Below are 14,805 nucleotides of genomic sequence, written 5' to 3' on the forward strand. Positions count from 1 at the left end.
TGATTTCAGCAGGAGAAACAATCGATATTTAATCGCGTACACGTGCTTTCAAAATTATGATTTTTACAGTCAATTCAGTCAATTTCAGAAAAAACTGGAGGCCTCCAAACTTTGTATGGAACCTTCGGTGGGCAACCCCACTCACGCTTGTCCGGATTTTATATTTATTGATGACGATATGTGTAAAAAATATCAATATCGATGTTTTTCTTTCGATTTTCTTACGAAGCTAAATTTTTATCGAACATCGATGTGTTCGATAAAAATCGATCCCTCACACTGAGGCACAGTAACACGTTATAACAAAGGGATACCAGACTTTTATTTTACTCAAAATTGATGAAAATAATTTACCCAAAATATATTTTTTTAATATAATCTTTAAGTTTAAAAATTGCTAATTATATTTTTATCGACATTGCATAGTACATAAGCTTTTATTAAGCATATTGAACGTTTATATAGTATGATGATTCATCTGTGTATATTGAATATAGATAAAAATTATCGTTCATTAGTTATTCTTGTAAGAAAATAAAAATGTGGGGTATTATTAAACAAAAAATGTAGAAAAATAAAACACATCAATTCTCTTCAGACCACAATATAATTCTTTCTTAACATTAAAACTCTAACGAAGTACGTAAATCTTATTTACACAAATGGAAGCATCCAATGCTAACAACCTAATACTGTAACGCTAACCATTTCAATACACAATTATAAGAAAAAACGAGAGAAATCTACTTCATTCTAATCAATTAACCATTCATTCCTATTATGCAACTGTTTTTTTAAACTTAGCAATATTTGAACATTTTAAATGCACTGCTTACATTAGTACAGACATATATGTTGATTTATATCACAGAAATAACGAAGTGAGAAAGAAAAAACAGTCTTGTAGAATAAATGCTTAGGAAAACAATTTTTAATATAAGTAATACACACAAAAAAAACATTAGGAGCATTTTAAAAATAAAGAGTAAGTATGTCATGCTACAATTTAGTAGTATATCATAACAAAAATGAAATTATAGAAATAATAGTAAAATCGAAAATACGTATTGAATTTGGTATGTACGTACTATGGAATATAAGAAAAAATGGAGTTAATAAAAATAAAATAATAACACATTAAAATTTAAAAGATTACACAAATGTCTAAATAACTATGGTAATTAAACAAGGCTAGTAAGTAATATTTACAATTAGACCGTAATCAACTGTCAATTTGTTTTAGAATATTATTCGTTTACAACTACATCAATTTGTTTTAGAATATTATTCGTTTATGTGATATTGTCATATTTCTCTCAATTTAAAATTATTTTTAATTCCTATATAGTTTGTAGGCGAATTGTACTTGTTCGTCTTAAATGGTAAAAACTGGTATAGGCCAGACATTGTCTGTACATATCTAAGTATATATTAGAAATGTAACAGATATTTGGTGAATGAAAATGAATGTTATATATCCGGCTGTTTTTTTTTAATGAAACAAAAGACAATATCTTCAACCCTCAACACTCATCTCTAATATATAATATTTCATTTGCCATTAGACTTATTTGACAACATGTATTAAAACTAAGGAATAATATCGAATCTGTGAATATTTTTATTTTTTAAGCACTTAGTATGAAATTTCCACACAAGTTTTAATAATAACCTCCATATATTACCAGTCTCATTTTTTTGAGAATTATTTAGATTTTAGATATTATTTATTTCACAGGCAGTTTTGGTCCAATTCATATTGTTTTGTAAATGATAATATTTACATAATTCTATATTTATACTGTTATTTTAATTGTAATACCTTTAAATTTCAAAGTTTGAGTAAAAATTTCCTTTTATAATGAAGCATAAAAAAAGATGTAGCACGAAATAAAGAAAATCGAGTGCATTTTTCACTTCCAAATCACAAGATCTTAAGATTAAGGCTAACAATGACAAATCCATAACAGGAACAATTTTTTTTACATATAAGTAACTTATAAATATGTAAATATGTATTTAAGTTATTTATTGCTTCCACAGTACAGTACGGCCGGTGTGTTGTGGCCTCTTCAGGCATTCTAAAGAAAAAAGCTGGCTGTTCATTATAAGTGAAAAAATAATAAGGATTATTTCAACACAATTTTCAATATGTTCTTTTTATTACTGATGTATATTTTTATCATAACATTTTTTTGTTAATAAAATATAGTATTTATTTAATACTCTGGTATAGGTAATATCTTTATCTAGCGATGTCTATCGGATTAATGCCTCCATATTGTTTTTCTTTTATATTTTTCTAACACTAAGCTCGCAACTTGTACGTTTTGAGGCGAAGATTTATTTATGAGTTAATTGAAGAATTAATATTATTTAAGTTTCAAAATTATTTCCATTAATATTTACATGAAAATTTCAAGTTTTCTTAAAATTTGAACCTTAACATTTCATATTACAAAAACAACGTAATATTTTGATTGCTTAAGCAATCAAAATTTAAATTTAAATAGGTCTTTAAATTTATATTCATAATAATAATTTAAAAAAAAACATATTTAGTTACAAATATAAAGATAAAGATTGTACAATTCATCCATTCGCATGGTGCCAATAGTTATTTCTTATACTGTATTCAATAATAGTGTCATATTGTAGAATAAATATTCTGTTAATAAGAGGTTTCCATTTATGAATATAGATGTTTGACTAGAACAGTTATAAGACACACATTATTTATAAAAATGATCTCAAATTGATTTTATATATTTTTTTGACACCTGGCACCATCTTACGAAACTTAAATTGTATTTCCTTTATAATATATTATTTCGTCCTACTCTAATGAACAGGGTCGCTTATATTAACGACTGATATTCCAAATAGCTTATATTAATTACTTTCACCAAATTCTAATTTTCGAATTAAATCAATATCACCTTAGGCTTTATGTAATTAGCTCAGAGATCTACGTTTTAAACATTACCATAACATTTCAATATACATAATAAAATTGGTTTTTCCAACGATTGACAAATATATTATTTAAATATTATCAGTTTTTAATACATGCTTATAATTCGTAAATAGGTTCTTAAATATTTAGATTTTTTCAACTATTCAAGAACATGGTCGCGAATAAAGTATAAATGATATAAAATGATGTAATGATTTTTGCCTTACATTTTGTGTAAGAGACATAACGAGATGCAATCGATATTTTTTTTAATTCGAATTATATTCAAATAAATTACATGCTTATATTATCTGTGTTTTCACATATAGTCTTCTAATAATATTATTATCTGTACCAAATGTCAAATTGTACTTTCAAATTTCCCACGTCAGTGCAATCGTTAACTAGCAAATGCTACGAAATAATAGTTATTCTTATAGTAGAGGATCTGACAGCTTAAATCTGCAGGACAAATACTTTTTTGTTAGAAGTTTATTCAAATGATGGTAGCCTATTTTCGTGGCGATTATCTTACAGGCAAAAATTTTTTATAATGTTGACAAAGTGTTTAAAATTTACTTTTAACTTCTTAAACTCTTTTAAATGATAATGTTTTCACTCAAAAACTTGTATCTGGGATTTATAAGCAAAAAATAATCCCAATATATTTAATTAAGTAACTGCGGCCACGTTACAATATTATAATAAATAGGCAGTTTTATTAATAAAATAGATACCTACAGATTGGAGCGGCCGGATCTTAGACTATTATATGTTTTGTTTATTGAGACGGTTGTATTTGAGCTTTACGACATTGACACAGCCATTTTATAATTCTTGCGTTTCGTTCAACAACACTTGGTGGTTCCGTGTTGCGATAGATCTGTTTCTGTATGCCGGGGCCTTGTACCTAGAAATGAAAAAAAAATACAGAATATTTTTTACGGACAAAGAAAGTTTTCTATAAATATTTAAATAGAATTACATTCTGTCAATTAAATATATTTATTTATTTATTGAACATAAATAAAGCTACGATAGTTGCGAATTCGATGCGATTTCGATTTCTCGGCTCACCAGAGCAGATAGATATTAACTTAACACTGATGCCTACAATGGGGAACAACGTATCTAAACATGGCTCTAACTATTATACACGAAAAAAAAACGTAGAGCTAAATATTGGCATAACCCAAAAATATATTTACTTAATAAATAACTTACCGTATAATCAGCAGCCGTAGCCAGCTGATTAGAGTCCACAGTGGACGCAGAAGAGAAGAACACCGGGCTGTCTTTATCCCCGTCCCGTATGACAGCGTCATACTGACGAGGGTCCATGCCCAAGTAGTCGAAGAAATGCTGGAGACGAGCAGAGTCTGTTGGGGAGTCGGGGGAGTCCTCGCCCTCGCAGGGCGCGGAAGAGGGACTGCGACCGTCTGTACGTCTGTACCTAATGAAAATTGTAATAGTAAATTAAATAAAAAAAAAATTCTTCACGCTGTATTCCGCACACAGCAGTTCCCCACTTTCTGCCGAATCCTGGAGGCATTGCGCGGTGAATGGCGGAACTCAATGCCGCGCTTCACCTCACCACTAGAGCGAAGAAAATATAAATGTAAATAAATAATTTATTTTCTCGAGTGGGGTTTGAACCCACAACAGTCGCGTTACAGTCACACTCTTGTGCCGCTGCGACAAATTACATTTTTTTTAAATATCTTGGTATTTGGTAGATATAATTCCGAAGAAGAATACTAGCATAAGTATCTGAAGGTTCTGAATTGAATTTGGATGCTCTAACTAATACATACAGTTAAGACGATAAAGAGAATATTTTTAGATTCTAAAAATAACCATTATAAATATTATCTTTAACAAACATAAATAAGTTGTAACAAGCGTATGAGAATTTCGACGTAGCTCGGTAACAACGTATGTATTGCTGAGAGCGCTTAGACGGTTTCCAACAGAGGCGGGTTGAATCCACTACGTAATTATCACACGTTTTCAAAAATATTTTTCTATTTTTAATATTGAAATAACACTTTACACTTTTTTGATTAAAAATAGTTAACAAACCTGTCAGATATGTCCGATTTAGATCGTAGTATGGGTCTTGGCCGTCGTTGCTTGTAACGCAAACACCTTTGACGTTTGAAAGTACCGAGAGGTGACGTCACTTCCTCTGGAGGACATATCTGGAATATACGAAATGGGTTTATTTATTGTTCTTATACCTTTCTTCTATATAGTCATTTTATGATCAGTTATTTAGAAGTTTTTAAAGAAATTTTTCATTATTTACTTACCTGTGCAGTGTTAACGTACTCCTGTGTATCATCAACGCGCGGTCGTAGCCTCACCTCTTGGTACTGCGGCTGCTTACTTATCAACTCAGTACTCGGTTCGTGATATCTAAAATTAAGAATATTTAAATATTGATACTTTAAAATCAATTTATTTTTCTCTGAAGTTTGATTAAAATAATACTATCAAGGTTAATATTAATTCCAGAGCAAATAGTAGTTTCAGTTCATTAATTCAACGTTCTAAATATATTCAATAGTCGTTATTTAAGTTTATAAAAGTTGTTACTAAGGTAAGATTATATGTAAGATGACTTTATTGTTTTTATTATCTTTTACACGCATATTATTTCATTATCGATGTGCCCGCAATTATTATTATAATTTTAGTTATTTTTATCCACACACTTTTAATATCGAAAGGAAACATTTAAAGTTTAAAGATACATACCTAGTATATTCCCTGGTAGGATAATCTTTTCTGCCTACATTTAAGCACTTGAGCGGTGTTTTGTAGGTACAGTCGTAGTCTCCATAGTCATATAGCGGAGGCTCGTCTTGAAATTGAGGAGGAGGAGCACTAGCCTGGAGGCCAAAGTTATGTGAGTTATGTATAAGCGTAATTCTACATACAATAAAAGAAAAAGGCATATTTATTTTTAATGGCTTGGCTTGGCATTCAATGGTGTTGCTGACATACACACTGCCGAGTCTACGGTGATGGCTGATTAGCTGACATATCAGTCAGTCTTTGCTGATCCCAACACATATTAACTACTGTGAAATAACTTGAATGTATATATGAACTGTCTTCTTTATCCAACATTACTCACCTGCGATACCCACTGTATAAAGATAATGAGTATCAATAAAGATGGCAAGGGACTCTAACCTGGAAGTGTATAACGACGCGCGCGTGCGGATGCGCGGCGGGCGGCACGGGCGGCGGGTAGTGCGCTGGGGGCGGCGCGGGCGGGGAGGGCGCGCCGTCCTGGAACTGCGGCGGTGCCGACACGTAGCACTGCTCCAGGGCGGTTGTGGTTTGCCACGTGTAGCTTCTGCTGGGAAATAGACGTTTTTTAATGGAAAACACTACAGGAGGAGCTACAGGTGCGTTGTCGGCCTTTAAGGTGGACATAGGTGAAGGAAGCATTGTCAAAGTCTCTCTACAGAGATGCTAGCCACGTGGACCAATAAAACACACGATTTAGTAGTCAGAGCACTTAGACGGTTTCAAGACGCGCGAATTCAAACTTAGCTACATTATATTTTTTACATATTTTCTATAAAAGTATATAGGTGTTTCAGTTAATGAACCTAATCTAATCCCTTAAATGACCTAGAATTTACCATGTTCAAAAACTATTTTTAAATTACTTTTTTACAATAATGCACGTAGATAAAAATATCAAAATATACCTATTACGCTCATGCTGTACATTTTCACGTGCATGCGGCGGAGCACTGCGCTGCGTGTAATGACCGCTGGAGCCTCCTGAATCACGAGCGAATGAGGATCCGCAACGACTGCAATACAAATATTAATAGCAATAAAACTTTTTGCGGCGTTGTGTTCTACCACTAAACGCAACGTCCCGAAAATTGGGCGGTGCATCGAGAGCTCCCCAGATATAAATATAGTTATAAATATTTTCTGTTTAACTTACCTATTGTACGATTGATAATTCTCTTCGCCAGGCGACGGATGTTCCGAGAAGGCATCACACGATGACATTAAAGATGAATGATTGGATCTGAAATAAAAGAGTATATTAATAAGAAAAACACTAACTATTTAACGTAAATCTTTAGTTCATAATTATTAACAAAAAAATATTAGAAACAAAACGAAAATGTCTCGAAATTTCGGCGAAAAGTGAGGAACGAAAATATTTTAATGGAAACGAAATGTCTTAACACTAGGTGCCAAGGTTCCCTCTGCATACCCACCTGCTATGTGCGTGCTAGAGCATGAAGCTAAAACTAATGTATGGATATATTTACCTAGTTCCTTTAGACGAACACGAGGCGGTACGATGGTGAGCAGAATGACGACGTCGTCGCGGCGACCGTCCGATAGATTCCGTACCCACTACTACGTTTACTCTGAAAACGGACGAATTAATATAATCTTTAGTAATGTATTCAAAGAGCAGGCCTTTTAACAAATCATTTTTTAATGAAATATTTTATTTAATATACTATTTACTTACTTCTACTTACAATCTATTACAGTAATTGGCACATACAAATAACTCATCTGTAATAATGCCAGTTTTGACAATTTCGAGATTTTTTTCAAATAAGTTAGATTTTTGAAATTTTTAAAATCTACTTAACAAAACGTTCACAACTTCCAAGAAGCGCGGGTTCAAATCCCGCTACGTTAATTTTTATTTTTTTTTCATTTTCTTTAAGGTATAAATACTTACTGCTCCGGATATCCGTGGGCTTGAGCGTGTAAATCTGGTAACGATTTATGACTGTTGATATTTGTATTATCATCTTCGCGAGCGCTTGGTTGAGAATGTGAATTTGATCTGTAAAATAAAGTTATTAAAAAGTGATTTTTATTATTTTTAAACTGTAGCTTAGCTTTCTTGGCTGAATGAAAACTTTCATTTGATGACTGTCGTTTCGATTCACACTTGGGGAGATATTCATATATTTTTTTTTACTTTCTGGTAAATAAGGTAAACGAGTTCATTAATTATGGCTTCCACCTATAAGCACGCAATGTTTTGAAAACCTTTTCGCCTATCGCCTCGTAATCGAAACCTATACAAGTTTATAAACTTTTATACGTCGTACTTCCCGTTGACGATGACAATCCAGAAATTGGTCCGATTCGCACTTGACCGGTTTTTTGCAATTTTTTTATATATAAATAAAAATAAATTGAATCCTACCTAACATATCGCGGTGCCGAATGCGCGTACTCAGCCGGTGGACTGATGGCCACTAGTTGGTCGCCATTACGCGACTCATCTGCTTGGGGGCTGGATTGGGGGCTTCCTGGAATTTATAAAAAAAAAACTTAAATAATAAATATAATACTTTAATCGTGTATGCTTATACGTTGACACTTCTTTTAACGTATTTAATTAATATGCCTTAGAATGCTATAATGGCATTAATTACGAAGTTTCATATGTGCAGCTTGAATCCGACACCATTATTTTTTAAATAAAGTTTAGTTTAAGTTTTTAAAAGAATTATGCACTAAACTTACTAAAAATATAAAAAAAGATTTTAAAATAAAAGAACTTACGTATAGAATAATTACTCTTGATAACACACTCAGCCCTTTGCCGTGGTATAACAAATGATTCAGGAAAGAAGACTCTAGGGTCAAAACTTCTATTCTTATCTTCTTTAGAACCGGAATTAGACGAGGATGTTCCCGAGAATGTTCCAGAAGTGTGTCCCGAACGATCTCTGTCCGGATAGACGTCTTTGAGACGTCGAGACTCGACAAACATCTTTTGGGCTGGAAAATTAAATAAATTATTAAATTATCTAAGTAAAGATAACTTAATTGGTACTTAAAACCTTTGTACCGCCCAATTCTGGAGGTATTGCGTGTTGAGTGTCGGAATTTAACGCCGCAATTTGCCTCGACACCAGTTCGAAGAAATGAAAATATTAAATAGTAATTTCCTCGAGTTGGGGATTGAACCCACAAGTAGATGAGTCTACAGTCCCACACCTGTGCCCCTGCGCCACGACTGGCCTCAACAGTACTTAACCTAGTAATACAAAATTATCACAATTAATACAATAAGTGCGCAAAAAATATTTCAAATGTAATATATCTCTATAAAAAAGAAAATTTAAGCAAACTTACAAACATATGCAGGTGGATACACATTCTCTCTACTGTCAGAATGTTCTAGAAGTCGCCTTAAAGTGTTCTGTAGACCCTCACCAGCGCTGACCGCACGACGCGTGCTCGCTATGCGAGTTGTGGCATCTTAAATCGTAAAAAAAGTATTATTTAGGGGCCATTACGGTGAATAGCATTAAATATATAAATTAATTATTTTAATTTCCCTGCTCTGGTAGAGTAACGGCGCCACTTAATATGCAGTGTTTCTAATTAGGGCGGAAAGTGCAAAAGTGGCACACCATTCTTTAAAACGAAAAATAATTATTAGCTTTATAAAACATAATATATAAAATGATAAAAAAATAATTTTTTTTTAGGCTCGGCCATATTATTTCTCCATAGAAATTGTACAAAATAGAGTGCGTGCGGAATTAGGCTTATTAGTTGATGAGAATCATTTCCGGTAGCAAATTATAGCATAGTTGTATTATCAACATGGCGACTGCTTAATTAGAGTGGAAATGTAAATTTGGGCTAAAAAGAAGACGCTTCCGGAGAAGAGAATGTTATGCACAATATAATTCCATATGTGTTTATAATTGTTTTTTTTTTGTATTTAGAGAGATGCCTGGACTTTCCTTACAATGAGAGATTGTTTTGATAAGGCAAAGGCTATATTTAAACCAATGATCGTGTGCTTGGACTTTCCATCGAGGCGTTGTAGTCGATTGCGCGAGTAATCCTGCGACACCTCATACAGGTTTCCGCTAGGTTTAAGTGGGCATGATCGATTCACAAGTAAGCCCCACAGTACCGTATCCGGAAGGCACTCAAGTGCGTTCCGGGCGGTCTGTATTATGAATTTGTCCAGATAATCCAAAAAGAAAGATTATATAATTTAATAAAGGTTGTATAAAGAGACATTATGTATAAAGAGTAGCCGAACCCATACGGCTTCTAGTTTTTAATAATTTATATTTAAATCTTTTGACTCACATGGATTACAGCATTCATTGTTAAGCGCTCCCGAACTCACGAGATGACAGCCGCCGGCCGCTATCGCTTGACTCAGACCGCTGCTTACCTGTAATAAAGTAAATTTTATTAATTGCTTACCTTTTCATATTAATAATGTATGTTTTAGATAAGTTTCATGTTTTTCTATATAAAAAAAAACAAAGAATCTTTAATGGAACGAAAATGTTGTAATGTGTTATCAAAATATTCCAAATAACAAACCTGAAAAGTGGGAATATATTAAAAAAAAGGTAAATTCGTTAACCATCCAGATACGTAGAAGATTTGTTGAATACGTTTCTTAAATTCATAATAGATTACGAAAACAACAGACTAAATGTTCATAAGGCTCACCCTCAAAGGCAACTCTTGTTTCCTGTCCAACACCGTTTCGGATTTTACATAGAAAGCTTTGCTCTCAGCAAGAAGCTCCACTGCGGACTTCCGTTGCTGCTGCGGCATTGTCGTCTGCATCGATCGTGACGTCGCCATATCCTTCTTGCGAGGCAACTTGAACGAAGCGAACAGAGAATCTGCTAGACGACGTCTGTGAATGCATAATGTTTTAAAATTCTGTTTAACTCCACGATGCATGCCGTATAGCCAGAGGGAATCTCCTGTGAGAACACTCTGCTTTCCACTTTCCGCCTAATTTTCGAGACATTACGTGTTGAAGGGCGGAACTCAACACCAACTTTAACTTGTTACCAAAATAAACAAAAGAAAATATTCTTTTTTATAATAAATATTCTTAGTTAAAGTGTTAATAGGGCCGGTTTCCGATTACCACGATTCGTTAGCTAGAGTTGGTTACGGATATTTAAGGAGCAAACTCATTAGTATTGCAGACGAATGCCAAATGCTCTTCGAGTACCATTTAATGGAATTGAATTTAACATTGGCTAATAGTTACCAGAATTGCCAGATCGACTATCAAGATTTACTTCGATATTGTATTTATAAACATGTTTTCTAAAATAATTTTACATAAATAAAACAAACAAAATAAATCAAACCAACCTAGGCGGAGATTCAAACGATCTCGAATACGAAGTAGTCGCGGTACCCTCAAATTTCTTCCGCACTTCCTCAACTTTCGACCAGCCGGACTCCACATTCAGGCGCCTTGCCAATTGATTATTTTGTACCGCATGCTTGGCCAGCTCCTCCCTGGTCCTCTTGACGGAGACCTCAGGTATGAGGTCCCGGTGCCGTCCAGTCCGTGTCTCGTGACATCTCTCTATGAACTGTCGTCTGCGTATGGATAGTGTGGCTGACGATGGATCGTCGTCGTCGTCGAAACACCTGAGTTTTAAATGGCTTATTGCAATTTTTTTTGTAATATATTGATATAGGGAGTTTACGCAAAAATCAAGTATTTTTAAGGTGAAGAGGCAATAAGATAAATTTAACAAGAAGAAAAGATAAAGTTGTATATTTTTAATAGCAAAGTAAAAAAATATATTCAAATACAACTTATGTAACGTATTTATTAGTTTCTCCTACTACATAATATCCCTACGTACCTATATAAAAAATCGATACACCATCAACTGTGAAGATAACCACAATTAATTGGTAAAAGCCAGAGCAGTAATTGAAGATGGGAACAAAAACTCTAATAATTATTGGGAGGCAATAGGGGACAAGTACCAGAGCACGATATCGATTACTGCTTGCATATAGGCAACTAGCATAGGAAGTAGATACAGAATGATATGATTGTACCAATTAAAATGTATGAATTCAACATAGGTTCAGTCAACCATGTTTTATGATGCAGTTTGTTGTGAATGTGTTTTGTTTTAGTATTGACTATTTGAATCATTTTAATACATAGACAACATTTTGCTTTATTGTTGGTAATGCTAGAGATCAAATGAAGGTACATCGTTTTTTTCTCTTACCGTTCGTCTTTAAAAGAAACTCTCTCTCTCTCTCTTCCCTTTCAAAGCAAGTCATGTACATTCTGTCCGTCATATGTGATATTCATACCTATATTATAAATTCGAAAGTAACTCTATCTGTCTGTCTGTCTGTCTGTCTTTTACGCAATCAGGGCCAAACCGCTAATTTAATTGTGATATAACTCATATAGAGATACTTGAGGGTCTCGGGATGAACATAGAATACTTTTTTTTCTCATATTTGTTATATTTTCCTTATATATCAATATATTGAAATACTTATTAATTTGACATGCAATTTATTCCGCCATGTTAGTAACAACCGTCGTTGCTAAGCAACGATTTGCAAAGTTTGTTGTTAGAAAACGTCACCCAAAATGAGCTTGCTTAACTCATCTCTCTATTGAAAACTGAAAATAATTTCATAAATATATTTAATAAATATTCGTATAGTTCAAGCGGGCGTAGCCGCGTTCGGGTCCACTAGTAGTTATATAAAGATTGAAATGGAATTGGTTCCTAATAAAGAAAATGATTGAAAAGGTTTTTTGATATTTTATTTAAAAAAAACGCGAACATTCACAAATTTTATACAATAATATTTAGTCATAATAGGATACCTAGCAGGCTGCGCAAGATGCGAACGACAGGGCTGGTAGCAGGACAGCGCGGCCATCATGCCAGGCGCGGCTCAGCTGGGTGCGCTCCGGGATCATCGTTTGCCACCCCCGCCGCGTGCCACCCCCTGCTCAATTATCTGAAACAAAGGGACGTTTTAATTGTAACCGTGCACAACTCTTTTTAAATGTAAAATAATTATTATTTTGTCTGGCTATGTTGGCAGAGGGTAGAATCTGTTTATTGAAGCATAGTGTACTGTATAGGGGTGCGGATACATAGTATATGGTTATATAATGGAGGAATATTCAAAATTCAAATATATTTGCTACCTAAATTAGATTTGACAAACGCGACGTTTGTGGGTTCGATTCCTGTTCGAGGGAACGAAGTATTTTATCATTTACATTTTCTCGCTCTGATAACAAGACAAAGTGCGATGTTAAATCCCGCCATCCAATGCGATGAACCCAGAATTCCGCGGAAAATGAAAAGCAAAGTCTTAAAGTCTTAGGCTCCCTCTCTTCCTTCTGCTTGTTACAGATGAAAAAAAATACGATAAAAAAAAGTACATGCAAAAATATTGAATTTGAACTTTAAACCCTACTTTATTTATATCTTTAAACCTATACAATCCACTATATTAATAACATCACACGAGCACGTCCAGTGACCCGTGCAGGTGTCCTACATACAAAATGCTCACTTAATTTAGACACTAGCTATAACGTAGTGCCTACGCATATTGGCGAACAAATTAACTCTACAATGAACCAGTGACCGGTTAATAATGTGGTTTATGCGTCGCATATAATTTGAAACGCTATTTATAGTTGTCTAATAGCTTTATGTGGGATAGGAATTGAGGGTATTGTATAGTGGAGTCATTATTATATTTAAGTTGTCAAGTATTTATTATTAGATTCTGTAATGATTTAAAATAGGTTCCCTCTGTTCCTGTGAATCGTCTTATACAATATATTAATTAGTTGGAAACGTAGCAAACACAAAATAAAACAAAAAAAAGTGGCGAACGGAAGTGTCTTGATGGGAATGATATATTTTGACACTAGGTTCCCAGGTTCCCTCTGTCTACACAGATATGTGCAGTTAATACAGCGTGAAGAAACATAAATAAATAAATGAACAATAGCCCAACAGCTGAACTAACGTAATTACTATAAGAAAGACCTTTCATTGTAGCACAAATAATTTGTAACCATAGTGAATAAAAAGTGAGTAATCGAGTATATGCTTTCGTTTTCTTGCAGCACTTTCTAGGCTAATGCACTCAGAGTATCCAGTTAAATTAATTACTCGGTACTGACAGAGAAATTGTTACTTGATTGTTTTTGCTTTGAAAGTTCCTTTACAATTTAGGGTTTTGTAATTTGTTAAAGAAAGCAGAAAAGGTTACTTAACGGAAGGTGGACGTTGGACAAGTGGCTTTATGATTTATTACTTTATAAGTGAAAAATATAATTCTCTTCACCATTATTATAATAGCGTTTTGACGCCTCACTACAGATCTTGCCCAAGGATCTCCACGACGATCGCTCCTGCGCTTCCCGAACCCAGTGGCTTCTCTTGACCATGGGGAGTGCAGATACAAAAAAATCAAAATAAAATCAGCTTCACGCTCTATCTCGAAAACAGCAGGGTAGACAGTGGGAAATGTAGTGTTAAGACACTCCGTTACGCACTTTCCGCCGAATTGTGGAGGCATTACATGTTGAGTGGCGGAACACAACGTCGCGTTTTTCCCGGAAACCAGAACAAGAAAACGGAAATATAAGTTTAAATAAATATTTTATTTCATCGAGTGGGGATTGAACACACAACCAGTCGAGCTTACAGTCACACTTTGTGCCCCTGCGCCACGACTGGCCTTTTAATGGACGGTCCCTTGACCTAAACATCGGTCCACTTGATGCGAGGTTTCGTCTGGTTTGTGATAGCTATGGGAGACTTTTCCCGTTAAAAACAAAATGATCCATCATTTAGTTCTTTACTTGGCAGAAACAAATGAGACGCTTCATCTAACTTGACCTGAGAAAGGTCAATAGAGTAAGAAAAGTAATATAGAGTATATTATGTATACAAATATTCACGAATCCAGGCATATCCTAATTGCTCGGTTAAAAATATATATCTACATTAAGCTTAATA

At 33.9% G+C, this 14,805-nt stretch overlaps 1 protein-coding gene across 2 annotated transcripts in view; it reads right to left on the reverse strand.

Moving 5' to 3' along the window:
- Positions 1 to 588: 588 nt before the first annotated feature.
- The window catches only part of LOC146533473 (uncharacterized), a 50,971-nt gene continuing 36,754 nt past the window's right edge, over positions 589 to 14,805 (reverse strand). The window contains exons 2-18 of one of the 2 annotated variants that reach the window (XM_085194946.1): positions 12,639 to 12,775; positions 11,132 to 11,416; positions 10,466 to 10,658; positions 10,091 to 10,178; positions 9,113 to 9,238; positions 8,537 to 8,755; positions 8,175 to 8,280; positions 7,698 to 7,805; positions 7,270 to 7,371; positions 6,933 to 7,019; positions 6,685 to 6,792; positions 6,158 to 6,323; positions 5,717 to 5,850; positions 5,269 to 5,374; positions 5,039 to 5,157; positions 4,181 to 4,409; positions 589 to 3,866 (exon numbers count right to left, since the gene is read on the reverse strand). In XM_085194946.1, coding sequence (XP_085051072.1) covers positions 3,738 to 3,866; positions 4,181 to 4,409; positions 5,039 to 5,157; positions 5,269 to 5,374; positions 5,717 to 5,850; positions 6,158 to 6,323; positions 6,685 to 6,792; positions 6,933 to 7,019; positions 7,270 to 7,371; positions 7,698 to 7,805; positions 8,175 to 8,280; positions 8,537 to 8,755; positions 9,113 to 9,238; positions 10,091 to 10,178; positions 10,466 to 10,658; positions 11,132 to 11,416; positions 12,639 to 12,697 — 2,364 coding nt within the window. In that variant the 5' untranslated portion in view covers positions 12,698 to 12,775 and the 3' untranslated portion in view covers positions 589 to 3,737. Of the gene's footprint in view, positions 3,867 to 4,180; positions 4,410 to 5,038; positions 5,158 to 5,268; positions 5,375 to 5,716; positions 5,851 to 6,157; positions 6,327 to 6,684; positions 6,793 to 6,932; positions 7,020 to 7,269; positions 7,372 to 7,697; positions 7,806 to 8,174; positions 8,281 to 8,536; positions 8,756 to 9,112; positions 9,239 to 10,090; positions 10,179 to 10,465; positions 10,659 to 11,131; positions 11,417 to 12,638; positions 12,776 to 14,805 lie in introns of both variants that reach the window. The other variant, XM_085194945.1, reaches the window with a different exon arrangement.

This window comes from Heliconius melpomene, chromosome 12, assembly GCF_056956725.1.
Source record: "Heliconius melpomene rosina isolate 202511_hmr_F chromosome 12, ASM5695672v1, whole genome shotgun sequence".
Taxonomy (NCBI): Eukaryota; Metazoa; Arthropoda; class Insecta; order Lepidoptera; family Nymphalidae; genus Heliconius; species Heliconius melpomene.